Here is a 25977-nt window from a genome sequence, read left to right as displayed (position 1 = left end):
TGGTCAGATTGCCCGCCAATCCAACCCTGGCGGATAGTTGTGATTGGCCGACAGTCGTGGCACAAATGGAACGCACTGTACAGGATTTGAGCGAGCACTGGTGAAATTGAGCGAGCGCGACAGAGATAATACGGAGCGAGCGGAGGAGATTGAAAGAGAGCGCGCAGAAGGCTGTTGTTGCGCACAGAGATTCATTCCCCCCCTCAAAGCATGGATTAAAGCAAAAAAAAATCATCTGACTGAAAAAAAAGCTCCATGTCGTTGGCCCCTACCACGTCAGCGATGCGTCAAATTTTAAACGCCGTGTTGTCCATTATCTCCTCGGCCCCTACTTATAGTACATTTACATAATTTTAACAATGACTAAAGCTAAGGCAAGACTTTACCATTGTCATTACTGGCTATTCATGATGAAACATCAAGTTTTCAGCACAAAGTGGAAATTTATTTCAACAATACTTTAGTAATGCACAACAGTGGTTCAGAGAAAAGTGCAAGTGTAGTCGAACTTGAACCATGCTTTCAAAAGAGTGGAACAGAAAGAAAAATAAGAAAATCTGTTGAAATAAAGCCAGGAAACAAGAAAAGTAAAGTGAAAGTTCACTTTTTTTGCTTCTTCGCAGTGAAGCCAAAGGCATCTAGTTTGGCAACACCTGATGCCTGTTTTTGTTTCTTTTTCCTTGGCACAGCAGCAGGAGCTTGCCATTATCGCCCATTTCATTTCGCCAAGCCCATCTCCACTTATTCTTTACCATTCTGTCGATGTCTGACACATCTGTGCCTTCATTTAAAAGAAGCGCGTCCATGCTGGCAAAACCGAAAGTAATTTGATGCGCTCTAGTGATGGAAATCGAAGGGCCTATGTCAGGTGAAATATGGCCTTATACGCAGTACTCGAGTTGAGGGGGGATGTGGGGGGAGGCGTCCCCCTTCTGAAATAAAAATCTCAAATCATCCCCCTTAAAAAACAGCCATCCCCCCATCACATCCCTTGGGCCATTTTACCAATTAATGTGGAAATTAGCCTACTATTATTTTAACAAATATTACTACCATTTCAACATTAGAGGCTTTGCGCAGTGATAGCCTACATGTAGCCGGATAAAAAAGACGCATATTTATTTATTCGGTTGCACCTCTCATTCACACCTACAGTACCAGTCAAAAGTTTGGAAACGCCTCTAATTCAGTGGTTTTTCATTATTTTAAAATTTTCTGAATTGTAGATTAATACTAAAGTCATCGACTTTATGAAGAAATATCTATGGAATTATTTGGTAAACAAAAAAAAAGTGTTAATCAAACCAGAATATATGTTTTATATTTTAGATTCTTCAAAGTAGGCACCTTTTGCTTAGATGACAGCTTTGCACATCTTGGCATTTTCTCAGTCAGCTTTACGAGGTAGTCACCTGGAATGACTTTCAGTTTACAGCTGTGCCTTGTCAAGAGTTAATTTCATGAATTTCTTGACCTCTTAATGTGTTTGAGACCATCAGTTGTGTTGTGAAGAGGTAGAGTTGGTATACAGTGAATGGCCCTATTTGAGTACTGCTCTAATCCATATTATGCCAAGAACTACTCACACTACAAAAAATAAAAATCTTAGGAAGTTTATTTGTCTATTTTCAAGTCAAAACATCTAGCCACCCTTATTATAAGACATAATTGCCCAACAAGCAAAACCTCATTTAGCTAGAAAGGCTAGTTTTTAGACAGTCCATCTTGAAAATCTTGTATAGACAAAATGTCTTGAAAAAGTCTTATTTGGAGCACCTTTGAAAATAAAACAAGTTTTTTTAAAACAAGTAAGTACATTTTGGACATTTGTCAAATGCGGTTCATCTTGTTTCAAGAAAAAAAAAAACAAAGTATGCTTGTTTTGGGAATTAATGAACTTTACTGAAATCTTTGAATCTTTCATTACAATTCATCTCCACCTTACAGATCCTAAGTTTACTGTGACTGTTTTCTCAGTCATTCAGAGTGAGCTCCTTCTAGATGCTGTACGGTACAGACTCTAGACCAGACAAGTGCCTTCAAAAAGGCTATGAGTGAGTGGAGGCCGTTTTAGTGAGGGCTTTTTGGAATGCTGTGAGTTAAGTTCAGTGGTTTTTTTTTTTTTTGGGGGGGGGGGGGGGGGTTGTGCCTGATCTTGTAAACCCCTCGTACACATGAATAGTCAGTGCCCCCAAAATGCACTGTTGCTTCGGCATGGTGTAAGCACTGTAAGTTAAAATGCGTAGACTTTTTTTTTTGGTGCCTGAGGTCCTGGGGAAGTGGAATCTTAAGAGATGTTTGAATGTTGAAATGGGAAAAAAAATAAACTTGTTGCAATGCTACACGTGTCGTCAACTTGATTCAAGATAGTCTCTGGTCTCATATCTAGAGTATTTTACTAATTACAGGTCACAAAAGGAGAATCTTTTAACCCTCATCCTACCGTGTGGGGTCCGTTTGGACCCCGGACACTGTTTTTTGCCTGCCAAACTCTTATCGGCTATGCGATCCAGCTAAAATTTTATGAATTTGTCTGTCTATCTAATCTTATTATGTAACCTAAAGAAAAGTGAATTTGGAGCAACAACTTCTATACTATAATAATATCCTCTCTGGGGTCCAAATGGACCCGAGCAAAATATCATAGAAAACATAATATTACTTGGTTATAATCATACAATTTTTCATTTTGTTACAGTGAATGATGGCTGGTAGGGGAAGAAGAGCAAGACATACAGTAGAGCAAGCCTTAAGAGCTGTTATGGAAGAGGATGATGATTCAGAGTTTGAAGATTCTGATTTTTCAAATGACGAAGTTGACCATTGCTCTGAGCCCTCTGATCAAAGGGATATAGAAACAGCAGAACCAGCTGCTGAAGCAACAAACCTGGCACAAGGTCCACCTCAGGCTAATGAGCAGCCTAGAAGAGACCAAGATGATAACCAAGTCAGAGGACAAATTGAGATTGTGGGAGATCAAGATATAGACCTTATTATAGACAAGTGTGTGTGTGTGTGTGTGTGTGTGTGTGTGTGTGTGTGTTCTTTTCATATGTGTGGTTATGATGACATAGTTGTCAAGATCGACAACCACAAAACTTGAATTTAGTGACATTGTTTCAGTAATCAGACCATTTTCTTGGCTAATTGTTATTTGTTTAAGTGTGTTCTTTATGCCTTGGGCCCTTTAGTGTATTGCTGTTATTAATACAAGATGTTCTGAACAAAACCTATCTGGTGATTTTGTCTTTATAAGCTTTCATTTTAAAGAAAAGTATTGGGGTCCAAACGGACCCCACATGGTAAGATTAAGGTGTAAAATAGCATGGTAGGATGAGGGTTAAAGGGATAGTTCGGGATTTTTGACATGAATCTATATGGTATCCCCGTCAGCAGTGTCGTGCATCCACACTGACTTACCCCCGACAGTGTTCTGTGAGCCTAGATATTGTACAGTGTTGGTCAGTGCACAAGTAGTTCCGGCAGGTTTCCTGGGGTCTGCAAAGTAACACGTTTTTCTTCTCAAAACAGCTCGTGTTCGAATGAGTGATTTATTAGCATAACAAAACCCTTGTAGTCCAAAAAGTCACACCTTGTAATTGCTTGGGGCTACTTTCTCTCAATAGCGATCAGTGCGCGCTGTCACTGTTAACAGTTGTGTGCGAGCTAGCCAACAACTTTCATTAGTTGTTCGACAGTGTTTAGCAGCAGCAAATTGCTTTCCTCCTCAGTATACAAGTGCGCTTCCATGGCAGGGAAAAAGAAACTACCACTGCTGCCTATGTAGTGCCCTATTTATACAAATAGGAGTCATTCAGGATTCAGCCATGACACGGAGCAAAAACATGGCTGAATCCTGAATGACTCCTATTTGTATAAATAGGGCACTACATAGGCAGCAGTGGTAGTTTCTTTTTCCCTGCCATGGAAGCGCACTTGTATACTGAGGAGGAAAGCAATTTGCTGCTGCTAAACACTGTCGAACAACTAATGAAAGTTGTTGGCTAGCTCGCACACAACTGTTAACAGTGACAGCGCGCACTGATCGCTATTGAGAGAAAGTAGCCCCAAGCAATTACAAGGTGTGACTTTTTGGACTACAAGGGTTTTGTTATGCTAATAAATCACTCATTCGAACACGAGCTGTTTTGAGAAGAAAAACGTGTTACTTTGCAGACCCCAGGAAACCTGCCGGAACTACTTGTGCACTGACCAACACTGTACAATATCTAGGCTCACAGAACACTGTCGGGGGTAAGTCAGTGTGGATGCACGACACTGCTGACAGGGATACCATATAGATTCATGTCAAAAATCCCGAACTATCCCTTTAAGCTAGCAATGCTTAGTTGTAGAATTTAACAATCCTAATATTAGTATATTTATCTTAAATTCAGTTTTTACTGCTAAGACTGTCATGAATTTAAGTGAAATACCCTTAAAATGAAATAAATAAAAATGACTTGAATGGCTAAATGTAAGAAGTACGATCTTGTTATAAGAACTATTTTGATTATTTTGAGTTAATCAGATCTCGCATAATAAGTTCCCCAATCTTACTTTGGAATTATTTCATCTAAAAACAGGTTAGATTTTTCATCTTACTTTAAGAAATCTTACCAAGTCAAATTTGACTAGCTCCACTGGCAGATTTTTTTCACCTGATTCAAGCAAATATGCTTTGTTTTAATCTTTTATTTCTTATTTTTGAAAGGCCATTTTTTGCAGTGCAACTAAGTAAAGAAAAACGACAGTCCATCATTACTTTAAGAAATGAAGGTCAGTCAGTCTGAAAAAGTTTGGGATGAGTTGGACCGCAGCGTGAAGGCAAAGCAGCCAATGAGTGCTCAGCACCTCTGGGAACTCCTTCAAGACTGTTGGAAAACCATTTCGAGTGATGACCTCATGAAGCTGACTGAGAGAATGTCAAGAGTGTGCAAAGCTGTAATCAAAGCAAAAGGTGCCGACTTTAAGAATCTAAAATCTAAAACATATTTTGGTTTGATTAACATTTGAAAGTTTACTAAATGATTCCTTATGTGTTGCTGCATAGTCTGGATGACTTCAGTATTCATTTACAATGTAGGAAAAAAATGTAAAAATAAAAACATCGAATTTGAAGGTGTTTCCAAACTTTTGACTGGTACTGTATACGGAGGTTTCAGTCACTGAAAACAGCTACTTTCGCAAACTCTGGGCAGAGTGGAGATTTCTGAAAACTCCATCTTCAGACACGCGTGTAAATTGGGAAAACGAAGCAGCAGTGGGCGAGAGGGCGCGCGCGAATATAATGAGTCAGAGGTGTGAATCTTTCACCGAATGCCAATTGTCCCGGTTCTTCATGAAATCGCACGCGCACGCACAAATTCATTAGATTAACTTTCAAATAACTGTTCTTGTGCACTTGCGACACCGGAGCCACTTTCCTGAATTTTGAGCTTCGGAGTATTGGCTTCCACTGTTTTCTGACCTTTTGTGCGGAGCGCCCCGGCTCACCCCGAGGCGCGGGGCTGGCCCGCCCTAGCGCTGGTTCGTTGGGGAGAGGGCAGAGGTCGCTGGCTGCCAAGTTTGGAGAGGCTGGGACCTCCCCTGGCCGAGTTACGAGCGTGCAAAGTCGGTCTGGAGCCGCTGATAGAAACGAAACTCAAGCCGAGCACCGCGGCTCGCTGCCTATGCCCAGCCTCCCCGGGACTAGACAGTAGCGGAGGCTGTATTTATTTATTTATTTATTTATTTATGCATATCTAGCACAACAGCTTATTCCTTTACATATACTCAAACACAGCACAAGAAAGGGTTCAACAACAGCCAATAACAGCAGCTTGGTGAAGTTCTAAATCACATCGGTGTCAGACCTATGGGCCTACCCCCCTTTTTTTTTTCTTCCTCGGATCTGCATCAATCTCATTATTGACCTTTAGCGCTCCCAGTTGACGGAAATCCGTCGTAGCGACGGAAAACTTTAATCCATGCATATATCATAAATACATATGTATAATTTGGATAAATTAACCTAAATTATGGATACCTTAATAGGAACAAAAAGTATTAATTTTTCAACTGAAAAGATATATTATTAAAAGATAAATATCAACAAGATTACCTTGGCCATAACTATGTGTAGGTTATTCTTAACAACAGCTGTAATATCACGAACCAAGCCACTAACAACATAATTGTAAGCCTGTAGCCCTTTGTAGGCCTTCAAGTCATCAGCAGTGTAGGCACTGGGTGTAAACAACAAATAGTTTACAATGTCTGGGTAGCAAACAGATGGCAGAATTGGTGTCCGGTCCTCCTTATGTTTCCATTCTCCCTTGCCGCGAGTCTTATCATATGGGTCAAACCCATCAATCACAGCCAGTTTCTCCACATACCGTGCCCTTTCTGCAGCTGGTAATGTACTCACATAACCAGAATTATCAGCCATCGTGTCACTTCTAGGGATGGCGAAAACTAAAAAAAATCTTGACCGACCACCGAGCCTCATTACCCGGTTAAAGTCGGTTAACCTACGAGTTTAAAATTCTAGAATTGGAATTATTACAGGGATGCAAACGGCGCGCCTTTTGGCGGATGCCGCCCTCTCCACAGCTGAATCGCGCAGATCCGACCTTCCTTTCCCAAGGGGGGGCCTTGGAGCGTCTGACCACAACTTCATCAAAGCAAATTCTGCATATAAGCAAATGCCGCCACAGTCCACGAAACACAGGAAGTACAAGCACGAGAAGAAAACAGCAAATCAGAAAGCCGCGCGCCCGCGCAAAATTTAATATGCGCATTCTGATCTACTGATTGCGCAGCTTCCACGCAAACGCGCGCAGCCCCCCGATCCACTGCCCTCCTTTCACACACCCCACGCCTCATGGACTGCAACGGCACCCGCCTATTTAGTAATTTTAATACAGAATCCACCTTGAAATTACAATTGGACACTCCAACGCCCCCCCCCCCCCCCCCCAAAAAAAAAAACGGATCTGCGCGATTAAAAAAAAAAAAAGTCGGCATCTGCGCCTTTAGTTTGTGTGGAGAGATATGATCTGCAATAACATGCATTGTTGGCTACAGACCAAAACATACTTTTAGAATGCACTGGCCAAGGCAGGACTAAACTCCATGTGCCTTCTAATAATAAAAAAAAAAAAAAACAATAGTAATTTGTAAGCTAAAAAGCCTGTGTCTACACTTTTCTTTCACCGAGTGGCAGCTGGGCAGGACATGACTGAATGGGTGTTTCTGATTTGTCAGCTGTCCGCTCCAAAATCGGCAGCTTCAAAACGATTTTTTTTTTTTTTTAACCGACAACCAAAAAAAATTAACCGGTTTACGTTGATTCGGTCAACCACCGGTCAAACGGTCATCGGTTAACATCCCTAGTCCCTTCACTCTCGCTCGTAGTTTGTTTTATATTGTGAGTATGTATGTACTTGAGATCTTCCAATATGGTGTCCAAACAAAATCTCGTGGTACAGTGACGTCACGCGGTAGCCCTCTATTCTTGAACGCCTCCATATTTTTGGGCCATTTATTTAGATAAAGTCAATATATTTTCTACAAAGTTCTATGTTGTTTTGACCTATTAACCAGGGTAATGCTCCTTTCTATTGCTTTGGTAGCCATTTTTTTGTAGCAATTTGGCATTTCTGCATTTGTTTGAAGTGTGTGTGTGTGTGTGTGTGTGTGTGTGTGTGTGTGTGTGTGAGACTAGCTCTGGTGTGACAGATTTTCATGCAATGTTTTACATGTTTTTTGTATGTTGTATTGCGTTACATGTTTTGCAGTTGCACATTCTGTTGTTTTGTGTTTTGCCTGATACACAATAAAAAAACAAGATATAAATGTTAACATGTTCATTGGTAATTGTATTCATCAAAACAATGTTCTAGATAAGCACATCTTTATCAATAGGCCCATATGAAAATTGCGCGAAATGCACTTAAAAATATTTTGGGACGGGCTCAAATTTGGACCCCCCCCCCAATATTTATACCATGGTTACACCCTTGTTGGTCAGTATGTATTATTTGCACTAACATTTTAATATTGAATAAACAAATCAAAATTGTGTATAATTACCTTACATCCACGCTGTGGGAAAAGTTTTGAGCGAAAATTAAAACTAACTTGGAGTGAAAAAGGTGAAATAATCTGTGATGAAGTTGGCAGAGACTCTGAGGTAAAGTGAGAGGAGGCGGGAGGGGGGAGGGGTCAAGCATCACTGCCGCCTCACAGACTCACTTTCCCGGGTTAAACTCCCACCACTCCCCCTACACCACTCCCCCTACACCACTCCCCCTCGCTCTACACCACTCCCCCTCTCCCTACACCACTCCCCCTCGCTCTACACCACTCCCCCTCTCTCTACACCACTCCCCCTCTCTCTACACCGCTCCCCCTCTCCCTACACCGCTCCCCCTCTCTCTACACCGCTCCCCCTCGCTCTACACCACTCCCCCTCTCTCTACACCACTCCCCCTACACCACTCCCCCTCGCTCTACACCACTCCCCCTCTCTCTACACCACTCCCCCTCTCCCTACACCGCTCCCCCTCCCCCTACACCACTCCCCCTCGCTCTACACCACTCCCCCTCTCTCTACACCACTCCCCCTCTCTCTACACCGCTCCCCCTCGCTCTACACCACTCCCCCTCGCTCTACACCACTCCCCCTCGCTCTAGCTTTTGTTTTGTTTTCACTGAGTAGCCATTTTGATTTGTAAACTAGAGCCGTGATTTAAACTGCTGTTTCTTCGGACGTAACTAAAACAAACTGAAATAAAAACCGCCCCTTCTTTTCTCCTCAGAAGGTTTAGCCTCCGATGCTAACCTTTTCACCACAGCTTTCATAGCGTGCGCATGCGCATCCAGGAAGCAACAGATGGCGCGAGGCCCCGTTGCCACGGCAACCTTCGTCACCCCGCGAAAACATACCCAACTGTCGCACGTGCAGTGACGCCATCACCACTCACAGGTTCATTATGGGGAAAGAAATGAGCTGGGCTGTTTTTTTTCTTCTTCTCCATGTTTATTTACTTTAAAAACACACACACACACCAAACTGATGATCAGGTGCATCTTTACGCTCGATCACGGAGGCTGCCATCTTTCAACTCTGTTTGAAGCGAGCTTACGTACAGCTATCTAACAAGCGCGTTCATTGGTTGTTACAGAGCGATGGGCCAATCACGTACCTCGTTTCATCTCAATGACGGAATTACTGAAGTTCGGAACGAATAGGATATGAATGCGGATTTTTGAGCGAAAAATCGGAAAAAAATTGTTTTCAAATTGAGGTGAAAAAAGCGGAATGCCGCGAATTCGCGGAAAAATCACATCCCTGAAAAGCCGTTCAATTAGCATTAACTGTCTTTCCATTCAAATATTTTGTGAAAGTGTATTTATCACCAGGTAATACACACACAATAGGGAAAAAACCAGAGTATTTTTACAAAGTGAGGAAAAAACACTTGCTAGTTGTAACACAATCAACTCATTTAGACTTTAGTGTGATTGTATTAAATAAGATAAACTCACTTTGGATTTTTTTTTCTCTTGTAACCTGACACACTTTTTGTAGAAATGGTTGTTGCGCCCTCTGGCGGCTGCCGCTTGGAATAACACCTTCCTCTCGCTTTCGCTGAATGACGCCTCGCCCCCAAAACGTGACTCCTGATTGGCTGCTTAAACTCGGTCCACTGCGCAGATTGGCTCAAACTGCGGAAGCGGTCTGGCGCATGCGTATTGTTGAGCTGTCTCGGGGGAAAAGGACGTGTGGAAACCGAAATGGCGGCGCACACAGTAATCCGGAGCGGTGGGGGGATTTTAAACGGCCTGAAATGCGCCTTAAAGACTTTCAGTCATGTTCCTCGGAGCTTTGCCGCTTTATCAGGCTGTAAAGGTTTCCGGAACACCCAGTGGAGGGGTCAGGGTCAGCTCTCAGTGCAGGAGAGGATCGAGAGGAAGCGGAAAGCCGCGCTGCAGGGAGGCGGCGGACACAGGATCCAGGCACAGCATCAGCGGGTACACAACACAACACACAGCATCAGCGGGTACACAACACAACACACCACACCACACAGCATCAGCGGGTACACAACACACCACACAGCATCAGCGGGTACACAGCACAGCATCAGCGGGTACACAACACAACACACAGCATCAGCGGGTACAGCACACAGCACAGCATCAGCGGGTACACAACACACCACACAGCATCAGCGGGTACACAACACACCACACCACACAGCATCAGCGGGTACACAACACAGCACAGCATCAGCGGGTACACAACACACCACACCACACAGCATCAGCGGGTACACAACACACCACACAGCATCAGCGGGTACACAGCACAGCACACAGCACAGCATCAGCGGGTACACAACACAACACACAGCATCAGCGGGTACACAGCACAACACACCACACCACACAGCATCAGCGGGTACACAGCACACCACACAGCATCAGCGGGTACACAGCACACAGCACAGCATCAGCGGGTACACAACACACCACACAGCATCAGCGGGTACACAACACAGCACAGCATCAGCGGGTACACAACACACCACACCACACAGCATCAGCGGGTACACAACACACCACACAGCATCAGCGGGTACACAGCACACAGCACAGCATCAGCGGGTACACAACACACAGCATCAGCGGGTACACAGCACACCACACCACACAGCATCAGCGGGTACACAGCACACAGCACAGCATCAGCGGGTACACAACACACCACACAGCATCAGCGGGTACACAACACAGCACACAGCACAGCATCAGCGGGAACACAGCACACAGCACAGCATCAGCGGGTACACAGCACAACACACAGCACAGCATCAGCGGGTACACAGCACAACACACAGCACAGCATCAGCGGGTACACAGCACAACACACAGCACAGCATCAGCGGGTACACAGCACAACACACAGCACAGCATCAGCGGGTACACAGCACAACACACAGCACAGCATCAGCGGGTACACAGCACAACACACAGCACAGCATCAGCGGGTACACAGCACAACACACAGCACAGCATCAGCGGGTACACAGCACAACACACAGCACAGCATCAGCGGGTACACAGCACAACACACAGCACAGCATCAGCGGGTACACAGCACAACACACAGCACAGCATCAGCGGGTACACAGCACAACACACAGCACAGCATCAGCGGGTACACAGCACAACACACAGCACAGCATCAGCGGGTACACAGCACAACACACAGCACAGCATCAGCGGGTACACAGCACAACACACAGCACAGCATCAGCGGGTACACAACACACCACACAGCATCAGCGGGTACACACCACACCACACAGCATCAGCGGGTACACAGCACAACACAACACACCACACCACACAGCATCAGCGGGTACACAGCACAACACAACACACCACACCACACAGCATCAGCGGGTACACAACACAGCACACAGCACAGCATCAGCGGGTACACAACACAACACACCACACCACACAGCATCAGCGGGTACACAGCACAACACACCACACCACACAGCATCAGCGGGTACACAACACAGCACACAGCACAGCATCAGCGGGTACACAACACAGCACAGCATCAGCGGGTACACAACACAGCACAGCATCAGCGGGTACACAACACAGCACAGCATCAGCGGGTACACAACACAGCACACAGCACAGCATCAGCGGGTACACAACACAGCACACAGCACAGCATCAGCGGGTACACAACACAGCACACAGCACAGCATCAGCGGGTACACAACACAGCACACAGCACAGCATCAGCGGGTACACAGCACAGCACACAGCACAGCATCAGCGGGTACACAGCACAACACACAGCACAGCATCAGCGGGTACACAGCACAACACACAGCACAGCATCAGCGGGTACACAGCACAACACACAGCACAGCATCAGCGGGTACACAGCACAACACACAGCACAGCATCAGCGGGTACACAGCACAACACACAGCACAGCATCAGCGGGTACACAGCACAACACACAGCACAGCATCAGCGGGTACACAGCACAACACACAGCACAGCATCAGCGGGTACACAGCACAACACACAGCACAGCATCAGCGGGTACACAGCACAACACACAGCACAGCATCAGCGGGTACACAGCACAACACACAGCACAGCATCAGCGGGTACACAGCACAACACACAGCACAGCATCAGCGGGTACACAGCACAACACACAGCACAGCATCAGCGGGTACACAGCACAACACACAGCACAGCATCAGCGGGTACACAGCACAACACACAGCACAGCATCAGCGGGTACACAGCACAACACACAGCACAGCATCAGCGGGTACACAGCACAACACACAGCACAGCATCAGCGGGTACACAGCACAACACACAGCACAGCATCAGCGGGTACACAGCACAACACACAGCACAGCATCAGCGGGTACACAGCACAACACACAGCACAGCATCAGCGGGTACACAGCACAACACACAGCACAGCATCAGCGGGTACACAGCACAACACACAGCACAGCATCAGCGGGTACACAGCACAACACACAGCACAGCATCAGCGGGTACACAGCACAACACACAGCACAGCATCAGCGGGTACACAGCACAACACACAGCACAGCATCAGCGGGTACACAGCACAACACACAGCACAGCATCAGCGGGTACACAGCACAACACACAGCACAGCATCAGCGGGTACACAGCACAACACACAGCACAGCATCAGCGGGTACACAGCACAACACACAGCACAGCATCAGCGGGTACACAGCACAACACACAGCACAGCATCAGCGGGTACACAGCACACCACACAGCACAGCATCAGCGGGTACACAGCACAACACACAGCACAGCATCAGCGGGTACACAGCACACCACACCGCACAGCATCAGCGGGTACACAACACACCACACAGCATCAGCGGGTACACAGCACAACACACAGCACAGCATCAGCGGGTACACAGCACAACACACCGCACAGCATCAGCGGGTACACAGCACAACACACCGCACAGCATCAGCGGGTACACAGCACAACACACCGCACAGCATCAGCGGGTACACAGCACAACACACCGCACAGCATCAGCGGGTACACAGCACAACACACCGCACAGCATCAGCGGGTACACAGCACAACACACCGCACAGCATCAGCGGGTACACAGCACAACACACAGCACAGCATCAGCGGGTACACAGCACAACACACAGCACAGCATCAGCGGGTACACAACACACCACACAGCATCAGCGGGTACACAGCACAACACACAGCACAGCATCAGCGGGTACACAGCACAACACACCGCACAGCATCAGCGGGTACACAGCACAACACACCGCACAGCATCAGCGGGTACACAGCACAACACACCGCACAGCATCAGCGGGTACACAGCACAACACACCGCACAGCATCAGCGGGTACACAGCACAACACACCGCACAGCATCAGCGGGTACACAGCACAACACACAGCACAGCATCAGCGGGTACACAGCACAACACACAGCACAGCATCAGCGGGTACACAGCACAACACACAGCACAGCATCAGCGGGTACACAGCACAACACACAGCACAGCATCAGCGGGTACACAGCACAACACACCGCACAGCATCAGCGGGTACACAGCACAACACACCGCACAGCATCAGCGGGTACACAGCACAACACACCGCACAGCATCAGCGGGTACACAGCACAACACACCGCACAGCATCAGCGGGTACACAGCACAACACACCGCACAGCATCAGCGGGTACACAGCACAACACACAGCACAGCATCAGCGGGTACACAGCACAACACACAGCACAGCATCAGCGGGTACACAGCACAACACACAGCACAGCATCAGCGGGTACACAGCACAACACACAGCACAGCATCAGCGGGTACACAGCACAACACACAGCACAGCATCAGCGGGTACACAACACACCACACAGCATCAGCGGGTACACAGCACAACACACAGCACAGCATCAGCGGGTACACAGCACAACACACAGCACAGCATCAGCGGGTACACAACACACCACACAGCATCAGCGGGTACACAGCACAACACACAGCACAGCATCAGCGGGTACACAGCACAACACACAGCACAGCATCAGCGGGTACACAGCACAACACACAGCACAGCATCAGCGGGTACACAACACAGCACACAGCACAGCATCAGCGGGTACACAGCACAGCACACAGCACAGCATCAGCGGGTACACAGCACAACACACAGCACAGCATCAGCGGGTACACAGCACAACACACAGCACAGCATCAGCGGGTACACAGCACAACACACAGCACAGCATCAGCGGGTACACAGCACAACACACAGCACAGCATCAGCGGGTACACAGCACAACACACAGCATCAGCGGGTACACAGCACAACACACAGCACAGCATCAGCGGGTACACAGCACAACACACAGCACAGCATCAGCGGGTACACAACACACAGCACAGCATCAGCGGGTACACAACACACCGCACAGCATCAGCGGGTACACAGCACAACACACAGCACAGCATCAGCGGGTACACAGCACAACACACAGCACAGCATCAGCGGGTACACAGCACAACACACAGCACAGCATCAGCGGGTACACAGCACAACACACAGCACAGCATCAGCGGGTACACAGCACAACACACAGCACAGCATCAGCGGGTACACAGCACAACACACAGCACAGCATCAGCGGGTACACAGCACACCACACCACACAGCATCAGCGGGTACACAACACACCACACAGCATCAGCGGGTACACAGCACAACACACAGCACAGCATCAGCGGGTACACAGCACAACACACAGCACAGCATCAGCGGGTACACAGCACAACACACCGCACAGCATCAGCGGGTACACAGCACAACACACCGCACAGCATCAGCGGGTACACAGCACAACACACAGCACAGCATCAGCGGGTACACAGCACAACACACCGCACAGCATCAGCGGGTACACAGCACAACACACCGCACAGCATCAGCGGGTACACAGCACAACACACCGCACAGCATCAGCGGGTACACAACACACCACACAGCATCAGCGGGTACACAGCACAACACACAGCACAGCATCAGCGGGTACACAGCACAACACACCGCACAGCATCAGCGGGTACACAGCACAACACACAGCACAGCATCAGCGGGTACACAGCACAACACACAGCACAGCATCAGCGGGTACACAGCACAACACACAGCACAGCATCAGCGGGTACACAGCACAACACACAGCACAGCATCAGCGGGTACACAGCACAACACACAGCACAGCATCAGCGGGTACACAACACACCACACCGCACAGCATCAGCGGGTACACAACACACCACACAGCATCAGCGGGTACACAGCACAACACACAGCACAGCATCAGCGGGTACACAGCACAACACACCGCACAGCATCAGCGGGTACACAGCACAACACACAGCACAGCATCAGCGGGTACACAGCACAACACACAGCACAGCATCAGCGGGTACACAGCACAACACACAGCACAGCATCAGCGGGTACACAGCACAACACACAGCACAGCATCAGCGGGTACACAGCACAACACACAGCACAGCATCAGCGGGTACACAGCACAACACACCGCACAGCATCAGCGGGTACACAGCACAACACACAGCACAGCATCAGCGGGTACACAGCACAACACACAGCACAGCATCAGCGGGTACACAGCACAACACACCACACAGCATCAGCGGGTACACAGCACAACACACAGCACAGCATCAGCGGGTACACAGCACAACACACAGCACAGCATCAGCGGGTACACAGCACAACACACAGCACAGCATCAGCGGGTACACAGCACAACACACAGCACAGCATCAGCGGGTACACAGCACACCACACAGCATCAGCGGGTACACAGCACAACACACAGCACAGCATCAGCGGGTACACAGCACAACACACAGCACAGCATCAGCGGGTACACAGCACAACACACAGCACAGCATCAGCGGGTACACAGCACAACACACAGCACAGCATCAGCGGGTACACACCACACCACACAGCATCAGCGGGTACACAACACACCACACAGCATCAGCGGGTACACAGCACAACACAACACACCACACCACACCACACAGCATCAGCGGGTACACAGCACAACACACAGCACAGCATCAGCGGGTACACAGCACAACACACAGCACAGCATCAGCGGGTACACAACACACCACACAGCATCAGCGGGTACACAGCACAACACACAGCACAGCATCAGCGGGTACACAGCACAACACACAGCACAGCATCAGCGGGTACACAGCACAACACACAGCACAGCATCAGCGGGTACACAGCACAACACACAGCACAGCATCAGCGGGTACACAACACACAGCACAGCATCAGCGGGTACACAGCACAACACACCGCACAGCATCAGCGGGTACACAGCACAACACACAGCACAGCATCAGCGGGTACACAGCACAACACACAGCACAGCATCAGCGGGTACACAGCACAACACACAGCACAGCATCAGCGGGTACACAGCACAACACACAGCACAGCATCAGCGGGTACACAGCACAACACACAGCACAGCATCAGCGGGTACACAGCACAACACACAGCACAGCATCAGCGGGTACACAGCACAACACACAGCACAGCATCAGCGGGTACACAGCACAACACACAGCACAGCATCAGCGGGTACACAGCACAACACACACACTCCTCAGACACAGCACAACACCACACACCACAACACCACACAACACACACACTCCTCAGACACAAAGCCGGGTTTTACAAGAGCAGAGTGTTTATACTGCACTAGTTAGAAGTCTTTAACCTGCATCTGAAATACTGAATAAAATGTGAATAAAACCGAAATAAGCAACAGAACGCGCTTTCAGTTTATATCTGAGAAACATTTCTGTGGGAGTAACAGCTTACTGGAGTCTCTTTTTTTTTTTTTTTTAATTGATATGTTTTTAAGATAAAATTGTTTTAAGCTGCTTTTGTTTAGTATAATTGAATTAATTAATTGATTGATGTAGTAAAATCCTGAGAGACTGACAGGGTGTCGTGATGAACTGGACTTTACTTTTCCCAAGTTTTAACACTTCCAGCTTTACCCTGACACTGGAGACTCCTTCCATAAACGTTAAATAATTATGTCCTTGCTTTGATAACTTCACCATTTCAACCACTTATCAGTGCCATATGCTGTACACCTCCCTGTGAACGAGCATGTGCGTTAAAGTGCATATCCTGGACCAATTTAGAGGGTTTTTTTTTTTTTAATATGAAAGTATGTCCCTTTACACACTCATCCAGAAGGGTAATTTTGCACAAGGCCATCTGTCTACAGCAGAAAAAAATTAAATAAAACATGTCTGGAAAAATCCCAAGGGAGTCTGGAGCCAGACTGATCCAGATTCGTGACGTCACATGCGGATCCGCCAGCAGGCAGAGAGACGAACACAGGAACGCCTAATTTAGAGTATAGTCGCTCTTATTTCTTACCCTGGCAACAGCCGACTTGTGAATTGCCGATTTTCTTGGTCTTTTTCTCGGCTCTGCTTGGTCCTCAGCTTCGAGGGCCTCAGTGGATGCGGCACTTTACCTTCTGTCAGGGGAGACGAACACGGCTGGTTCCCTTGGTGACGCTGACACAAATGGAGACGGTGTTGCTTTGGGCATTCTGACAGATGGAACTGCATCTTTTTTCAGATCAAGTTGCTTCTTGAAGCCCATTTCTCACTGCAAATAGTTCTCAAAGTCGTCGGGCTTTATGAAGTGAGCCCCGCATATGACGCTGTGGTCTGTTACATGTTGCCAGTTTTTCCGGGTGCCTCGCACGAAGCGCTCCCATTTCTCTTTCATTGTCCGGTCTTTTGGGAAACGATGAGTACTAATCCCATCAAGATTGGTGTTGCTACAGCCTCCTACGATACATCTGTTAACCGTTTTAATAATTACATGATAACGTTGAAGAAATTTGCAGAAAACCACCAGGTCATATTCTCATAAACAAACCAACGCTGACGTGGGATTCAGAAGGAGGCGTCCCGCACGCGACGTCACGAAAATCAATGTTTGCCGGGAAATCCAAATGCCAAGTTTTTTCAGAGGCGGACCAATTCGCCTCAAATGGCTTGATTTCAACTGAATTTTTCTGGTATTGCACAAGGTAAAAAAAAAATTGCACAAAATGTGACAGATATTTGACCAAAGTTTAATATAAATTACATTGATCTTGCTCCTAAATATACCCAAGATGTGCACTTTAATATAAACCTGCACTACTGTCAGAGCTGCTGTTATAGAAAACTAATCAACACCTTCTGACCAATCAGAGATTAAAGATCGTAGAGGCCCTGCAATATTCAACATACAAAACTGTGATGAACAAAGCACTGTGTATTTCTACTGTACCTGTGTTCCATTCAGAAGGAGGGTCCCTAGGTAGGCAGCTTTTCTATACAGAGGGAAAGGGCGTCTCTTGGGGCCCTTATTTTGGACGCATTTAAGCACCACGCGCATGTGTAGTCAGAAAAGCTAAAAGAGTAAACAGGACAGCGTGAGGCCCGTGGTGGATAGAGCAGTCAGCTCCAGTGCAGACGTTTCAGGTTTGTGTGTTTGAATGCATTTCTGATGTTGTTAACGTTTTTTTTTGTGACTTTTCTATCCTCAGGGGAAGCTGACTGCTCGAGAGCGAATTGCTCTGCTGCTGGATCGCGACTCGTTTGTTGAGTACGACATGTTTGTTGAACATCGCTGTGCAGATTTTGGAATGCAGGCCGATCACAACAAGGTAAAACATCAGTGTGTCGGGAATTTATCAGCTCGCTCCACCTCCTTTATACAGTTTTGATTAGATGTGTGTGTGTGTGTGTGTGTGTGCTGCAGTACCCAGGCGACAGCGTAGTCACAGGGCAGGGCCGGATCAACGGCCGGCTCGTCTACGTCTTCAGCCAGGTGAGTGACAGATGGTCTCCAGCACCCACCCCATCATCCTGATAACGTGTCACAGGATATGTCGTCATATCTGTCGTCTCCTGTTCTCAGGACTTCACCGTGTTCGGAGGGAGTTTATCAGGAGCTCATGCCCAGAAGATCTGCAAAGTGAGTTCTATCTATCCGACTTCCCTTTTTGAAGGTGTGTGTCATTATGGTCCGAGATCATTTTAGGGTGTGTGTGTGTGTGTAGGTGATGGACCAGGCGATGATGGTTGGAGCACCGGTGATTGGGTTGAATGATTCGGGTGGAGCAAGAATCCAAGAAGGAGTCGAGTCTCTCGCTGGATACGCCGACATTTTCCTGGTACGTTTTAAATGATGCACAGATTAACCTGCAGATGGATAAACCAGTACATAAATAGATATGAAGACAGACATTCAGAGACCCCGAGAGATGGATGGATCCAAACACAAACCTCTTTCTCTCTCTTGGCTGTGTGGATCAGAGGAACGTGTTGGCCTCAGGTGTTGTTCCTCAGATCTCCCTCATCATGGGGCCGTGTGCAGGAGGAGCTGTTTATTCTCCTGCCCTCACTGACTTCACCTTCATGGTCAAGGTGAGGCTCCATCATGGTAACTCCACCCACTCTGCCTTTTTAACTCCACCCACTCTGCCTGGTTACAACTTGACTAAAGTGCAGACTGTCTCTTTTTCATCTTGTTTTGTATTTGTGTGTGGGGGGGTCAGGACACGTCGTATCTCTTCATCACAGGGCCTGACGTGGTTAAATCAGTCACTAACGAGGACGTGACGCAGGAGGAGCTGGGAGGAGCCAAAACACACACCGCTGTGTCCGGTAGGTACATTAAAAAGTGTGTAATGTCTATAATTTACAGATTAACCCTAAAGCGCGCGTTCTCTCTCTCTCTCTCTCTCTAGGTGTGGCTCACAAAGCATTTGAGAACGATGTTGATGCGTTGCTGAATCTCAGAGAGTTTTTTAATTTCCTGCCTCTCAGTAATAAAGACTCTGCACCAGTCACAGAGTGTCACGACCCAAGGTAACCCCTACAGCTGGGATGATACGCTGATGTCGGTGAATATTGTGATGTTTATGAAACGCCTACTTCTTGACTAAAGAGAGTTTTGTGTGTTTGATCCTCTCAGTGATCGCCTTGTTCCTGGACTTGACACACTCGTTCCCTTCGAGAGCACAAAGGCCTACGACATGCTGGACATCATCCATGGTGTACGTCTGTCTGTCTGTCTGTCTCTCTCACATGCACGCGCATACGGCTTAGCAGTTACGAAATTCTGACCTCTGATTGGTCAGGTGATGTTTCATGACTGTTTGTTGTCGTGTTCTACCACACTGCAAAGTAAGCAAAGAAATGGTGCTAATTGAGGCACGCTTCATTTATTAACTGACTGTGGCTGTGTCCCAACTCACATGGTGCTCCAATAAACAGGTGTTTTGACACTATGGATTTTGGACACAGCCACAGTCCGCTGCTAAATGAGACCTGCCCCAGTTAGTACGTATTCGTAGCCTTTTAATATAGTCTGGTAGTAAGTGATTTGGGACATAGCCATATGCAGGGTCTTTATCTGGTATGGTGTTAAACGCATACATTGCTACATGATATTCACACTAGATAGTGGACTAATAAGTGCCCTTTAGCATACGTGCCAACCTGTACGCATCTTGCGTAGCCGCTACGAATTTTTACCTCATTGTACGACTGTACATTTTCACATTAAAAAGTACGCATATCGTCCGGACTCGCATTTCAGTCAGGTTCTCGCTGAAGTTGATAACTTCAAAACTCAAAGCCAGAATGGAACGCTTTGCCCAATCCCCCCGCCCCTCTTCCAGAGCGTGTGGCTCTGCCCTCTTCAGCCCCTCCCCTTCCTCCTTCGTGTCTCTGAGTTGAGTGCAGCCAGGTGGCGAGAGCGAGTCGGGGATTGAAACGTCGGTTAGAGACGTCGTTTTTATATTTGTAACAGAAACGGTTGTGTTTCACGCGTACTCCAGCTTCCTAACCGTTTTGTGCATTTACAACACCAACAGTACAGGCTAGTTCTTCATTTAACTTGGAAGCCGTCACTTGAGGTTGCATATTCGATGCGGTAACCAACGAAACCTGATTACAATTCCACTCGTGCTCTCATTGAATCACTATGATAAGGACCACTGTATTGATGTGCTCAACGGAACGTAGCGTGTTGTATATGTTAAGGGCAGTCGGTAACTTCTGTCAGTGGTAGCCTAGAATGTTTGCAGATGATGTGAAGTCGAAAACTGGTCATCCCTCTTCTGAAAAAACCTGCGTGGTACTGCAGTGTCAAATGCTTTTTTATACAGTATTACTGCAGTAAATGCAATAGTTTGCACATGAAAAAGGCGTACTACAAAATACTGCAGTGTACTGTATAATGCAATATTTTTACTGTATAATGCAATATACTTCCAACATGTTAAAAAATGCAAAAGTCTAAACCTATTGCATGGGAAATTTGTGCAGACCATGTGTTGTGTTGAAAGTGCCTTTTTTACGTACTGTATTAATTTAATGTGTTATTTATTTTGAAAGAGCGGCTCAGGTTTAATTTCATTTCATTTGCGCATGTATTTAATGTTTGTTGTGCTTTTCAAAACGGAATGAAGTTCCCAAGAGCCATCAATAACAGTTTCCCAAAGTCTATCAATAGGAATGTTTTACAAAACTGGACTATGTTCCCAAGGTCAATCAGTAAAACTGGATTGAAAGTGTGTTTTTGGTCTGCTGGTTGTGGTCTGTGGGGGCGCATGTGCGCCGGGTTGGGGTGAGTTTGACGCGCGGGGGGGGTACTCATGAAATTGTGAAATTGTACTCATAAAATTTTTTCAAGGTTGGCAGGTATGCTTTAGTCTAATCCTGGAGTATTTGGGATGCAGCCTTTTCAGAATATTTTCCCTCTGTTTCAGATTGTAGATGAACATGAGTTTTTTGAAATCATGCCCAGCTACGCCAAGAACATTGTGGTGGGATTCGCCCGCATGAATGGCCGCACCATCGGCATTGTGGGTAATCAGCCTAAAGTAGCCTCAGGTGAGACGATGGAGCGCGCGCGCACACACACACACACACACACACACACACACACACACAGAGGCTGTGAACTCAAACTGAGTGTGTGTGTGTGTGTGTGTGTCTCAGGATGTTTGGACATTAACTCCTCAGTGAAGGGCGCACGCTTCGTACGCTTCTGTGATGCCTTCAACATCCCCATCATCACCTTCGTCGATGTTCCTGGATTTCTGCCAGGTAAAAAAAACACACACACGACTGTGGGCGTGTCCCAAACTGCACACCCCATTCACTACATAGTGTACATGAGCACAGAGCGCGTGTGTTACTGCAGGGACGGCGCAGGAGTATGGAGGAATCATCCGACACGGTGCTAAACTGCTGTTCGCTTTCGCAGAAGCTACGGTTCCGAAAATCACCATCATCACCCGGAAGGTGTGTGTTTTCAAAAAGGTTGGCATTAAATGCAAAGTAAATGGTTTTGAGAGGAATTATTCTGAGGTGTGTGTGTGCGTGCTGCAGGCGTACGGTGGTGCGTACGATGTGATGAGCTCTAAACACTTGCGTGGCGACGTTAATTACGCCTGGCCGTCAGCTGAGGTGGCTGTGATGGGGGCGAAGGTAAAAACATTACACCACTATGATGATTTTATTACTATTTTAATTAAAAATAATTTTTCATTTAATTTAAGACATTACTGCAGATGCACATCTCCTTGTGGAATAATCATTACAGTGAGATTAGCCATTTATTTAAAAAAAAAAAATCCTCTTTCCTTCAGAGGTCCACTCGGACACACGATGTCTAAGTGCAGCTGATTTGTCGAAGCGCCAGAGTCGTTTATTTTATAACTACAGGAGGTGGAGTGAAGTGGGTGGGGCCAGGGAACACAAGTTCCCTGTATGCAAATGAGAGAGGATGGCATTCAGAACACTCAGGATGTTTTATTTTATTTTCCTATGAAATGTCCCCTTTTTTTTTTCTTTTCTTTTCCTACTTCCTGTCAGTTCATCCTGACTCTTAGATTTTTATTGTCGCGTTTGAGTCACGAGTCTAATTTAGCTGAAAATTAAGTCACTTCCTTGAAATAATTAATGTAATCGTTTTTATTTTAACTGACTTTTATAACAGAAGCAGTTTTAAGCAGTAGTATAACAAGTTTAAAGGCCTAGATAATTTTTTTTTTTTGGTGCTAAAACAGAATAACAGTTAAATTCGGCGAGGTTTATTGAGTCCCTGGATAGAGGCAAGGTTGGTGTCGGGATTCCCTTGGCAGGAAATTTAAACTCGACAAATTCTGAATGTTCAAGACATTGGTTTTCATTGTCGGGACTTGTACTATTATTATCCAGGGAGGAAGCGGGTATATTTCTCTAGGCCTTTAATCAACACTGAACATGTCAGTAAATTTTATTGCAAGTTTACATTTTAGACTGTACAAAAAATAAGCTAGCTATATTAAAGAAAAAAAAACTGGATATATTAAAGCAATATTTTTTTAAAAAAAATGAAATGCTAGTATTAAAGTTTGTGTATTCAATTTAATAATTTTTAATAAGTCTTTAAATTTTATAATCGTTTGATTACTGGTACAAAAATGAATTTTATATTAAAAAAAAACTTTACTGAGCAATAAACAAAACCATGTTAAAAAATTTTTTTTTAAATTATACTAATGTACTAAGTAGATAATTTAAGGACTTTAAAATGTATTTAACTTTTTTATATTGCTGGATTTTGTTTTTAATGAAATATTTTGCATTTGTGAAATAAACAAAAGACTTTGTCATGTTTTATTTTCTCAGGGTGCTGTTCAGATTATTTTCAGGGGAAAAGAGAACCAAGCCGAGGCTGAAGCGGAGTATGTGGAGAAGTTTGCTAACCCTTTCCCTGCTGCTGTTCGAGGTATGTACACACACGCACGCGTTAATTGCATGTTGGTGTGTTACGATGTGGTCACGGGGAGGTTCTGCTGACGTACTCTGTAGTACAGTAGCGTGTTGTTTGGAACGTAGCCGCAGGTTCATTTTGGTTGTGGTTCAAATGTGTGCTGAGTAGTAGAGACTACGGATGGAATGTGTGGTTTGGGACGCAGCCTGTGTCTGAGGTTGTGTTTTAAAAAAAATAAAATTGCCAGAGGCTGCATCCCAATCTGCAGACAAAATAGTGCCATCCAGTTTAGGGAGCGTTCCTGGTTTCCATGACAGCCTGCCACTGCCTGTCTGGGCTGTGTCCCAAACCGCCATCCTGCTGTGCTAATAAGCGGTCTAATATCGAATGCCATGGTTTTTGTTTTTTTGGGGGCTAAATAATGCAGTAATGGGTCTCGTCTCAAAGCGCACACTACTGCAACAAGTGGCATTTTTAAAATGTCTTTGATGCACTCCTTAGTGAGTAGGCTACGGATTGGGACGGGGCCCATAATATTATTAGGGTGCATGGGCACTGAATGTGACTTGAGTGTTAAATTGTTGAATAAATAAGCAAAGAACTCTCCGTTTCTCTCACACACTAACACACTCTACACGTGTGCAGGGTTTGTTGATGACATCATCCAGCCGTCTACCACGCGCCTGAGGATCTGCAGAGACCTGGAGGTTTTGGCGAGCAAGAAACAGAGCAACCCATGGAAGAAACACGCAAACATCCCGTTATAACCCCGCCCACCAAGCACTAAACACTCCATCTCAGCACGTTCTCACTTACTGTTCAGATTAATAAAAGGGTAAACCCTGAACACGGCTCACTGTGAAACGTGCTAGCATCAGTCCAGACCAAAATAATTAAATCTACATGAAGTCAGATTTATCAGAGTTTGGTGTGAGCTCTAATGGTTAAATAGGTGGAGTTGATTTGATTTGATTTTTATTTTACACTTTTGAGCCTGCCTCTTTATTCAAATGTCCACAAAGCCTCAGGTAGATCTCCTGCAGTTAGCATTAGCGAGTCCTGCTGTACTCTTGGACATTCAGTGGAATAAAGCAGAGTGAACTGATTATTTTTCTATAACACTATACTGCATACCCAGGTGTTTTATTCCACTTACACCACAGCAATCCACCACTGAGCACAACTTTTATATAAATTTAAAAATGTTTTAGAATGTCTGTCTGTGAAACAATTTAGCTTTTGTTCTCTCTTGATTTAAAAAATTATAAATGCATTATATAACCCCTCCCCCCCAGGTAACCACGCCTTGATAATTATCATGCAATCACTGCTCTAAAACATGATCTATGGGTGTGTTTATACGGATGTGGGCGGGGTTAAGAGTCGAAATGCAGCCACTGGAGGGCGTTTGAGACGTTTGGCTATACTTTCTGTCCAGCCATGAGAAAAATGCAGGGCTTTCACTGTAGTGACGTAATCGGTGAAGTGTTTGAAATGAATGCTTTGATCTCGAATGACTAATCCTCTCCTGTGTAAGACCTGATCCACTGTGAGTACAGTACAGCACAGTGTTGCAATTGTGATCAAAAGCTAATGATTTAATCTCACTGTACATGTGTATAGTGACAATAAAGGCATTCTATTCTATTCTAATGAATCAGTGCAAGAGATAGACAGGTAGAGAGACAGACAGATTTGGTGTGCTGATGATGTAAAGGTGATCCAGAATAAATATAATCTATAGGATGGAATGTGTGTGTTCAGGTATTTTTAAAAAATGTAAGCGAAGCTACACTACACCTGCCTGCTGGTCATCGGCATGTTCACATGTGTGTGTTATACCCATGTAGCTCAGAGTTGCACAGCGACTTGGCACTGAATTCTCAGAAAAATCAGCTCTGTCCAACAAGACGTTACGCGTTCGGTCACTTTTTCCAAATTCCTTCATGGTTTTACTGTGTGTGTTA

General features: G+C 46.1%; 1 protein-coding gene across 1 annotated transcript; it reads left to right on the top strand.

Annotated features, from left to right (window-relative positions):
* Positions 1-9737: 9737 nt before the first annotated feature.
* pccb (propionyl-CoA carboxylase subunit beta) lies at positions 9738-25761 on the top strand. Its single transcript, XM_060897935.1, has 15 exons — positions 9738-10020; positions 18783-18902; positions 18998-19066; positions 19157-19213; positions 19299-19412; positions 19555-19665; positions 19797-19905; positions 19989-20109; positions 20216-20297; positions 22017-22140; positions 22249-22356; positions 22454-22554; positions 22642-22740; positions 23926-24025; positions 24656-25761. Exons 1-15 carry the CDS (start codon positions 9784-9786, stop codon positions 24775-24777), a joined length of 1674 nt encoding a protein of 557 aa, XP_060753918.1. The 5' UTR covers positions 9738-9783; the 3' UTR covers positions 24778-25761.
* Positions 25762-25977: the final 216 nt, after the last annotated feature.

This window comes from Neoarius graeffei, chromosome 17 (assembly GCF_027579695.1).
Source record: "Neoarius graeffei isolate fNeoGra1 chromosome 17, fNeoGra1.pri, whole genome shotgun sequence".
Lineage (NCBI taxonomy): Eukaryota > Metazoa > Chordata > Actinopteri > Siluriformes > Ariidae > Neoarius > Neoarius graeffei.
The sequence above is the reverse complement of the archived record's forward strand: the minus strand, read 5'-3'. Positions and strand labels throughout refer to the sequence as shown.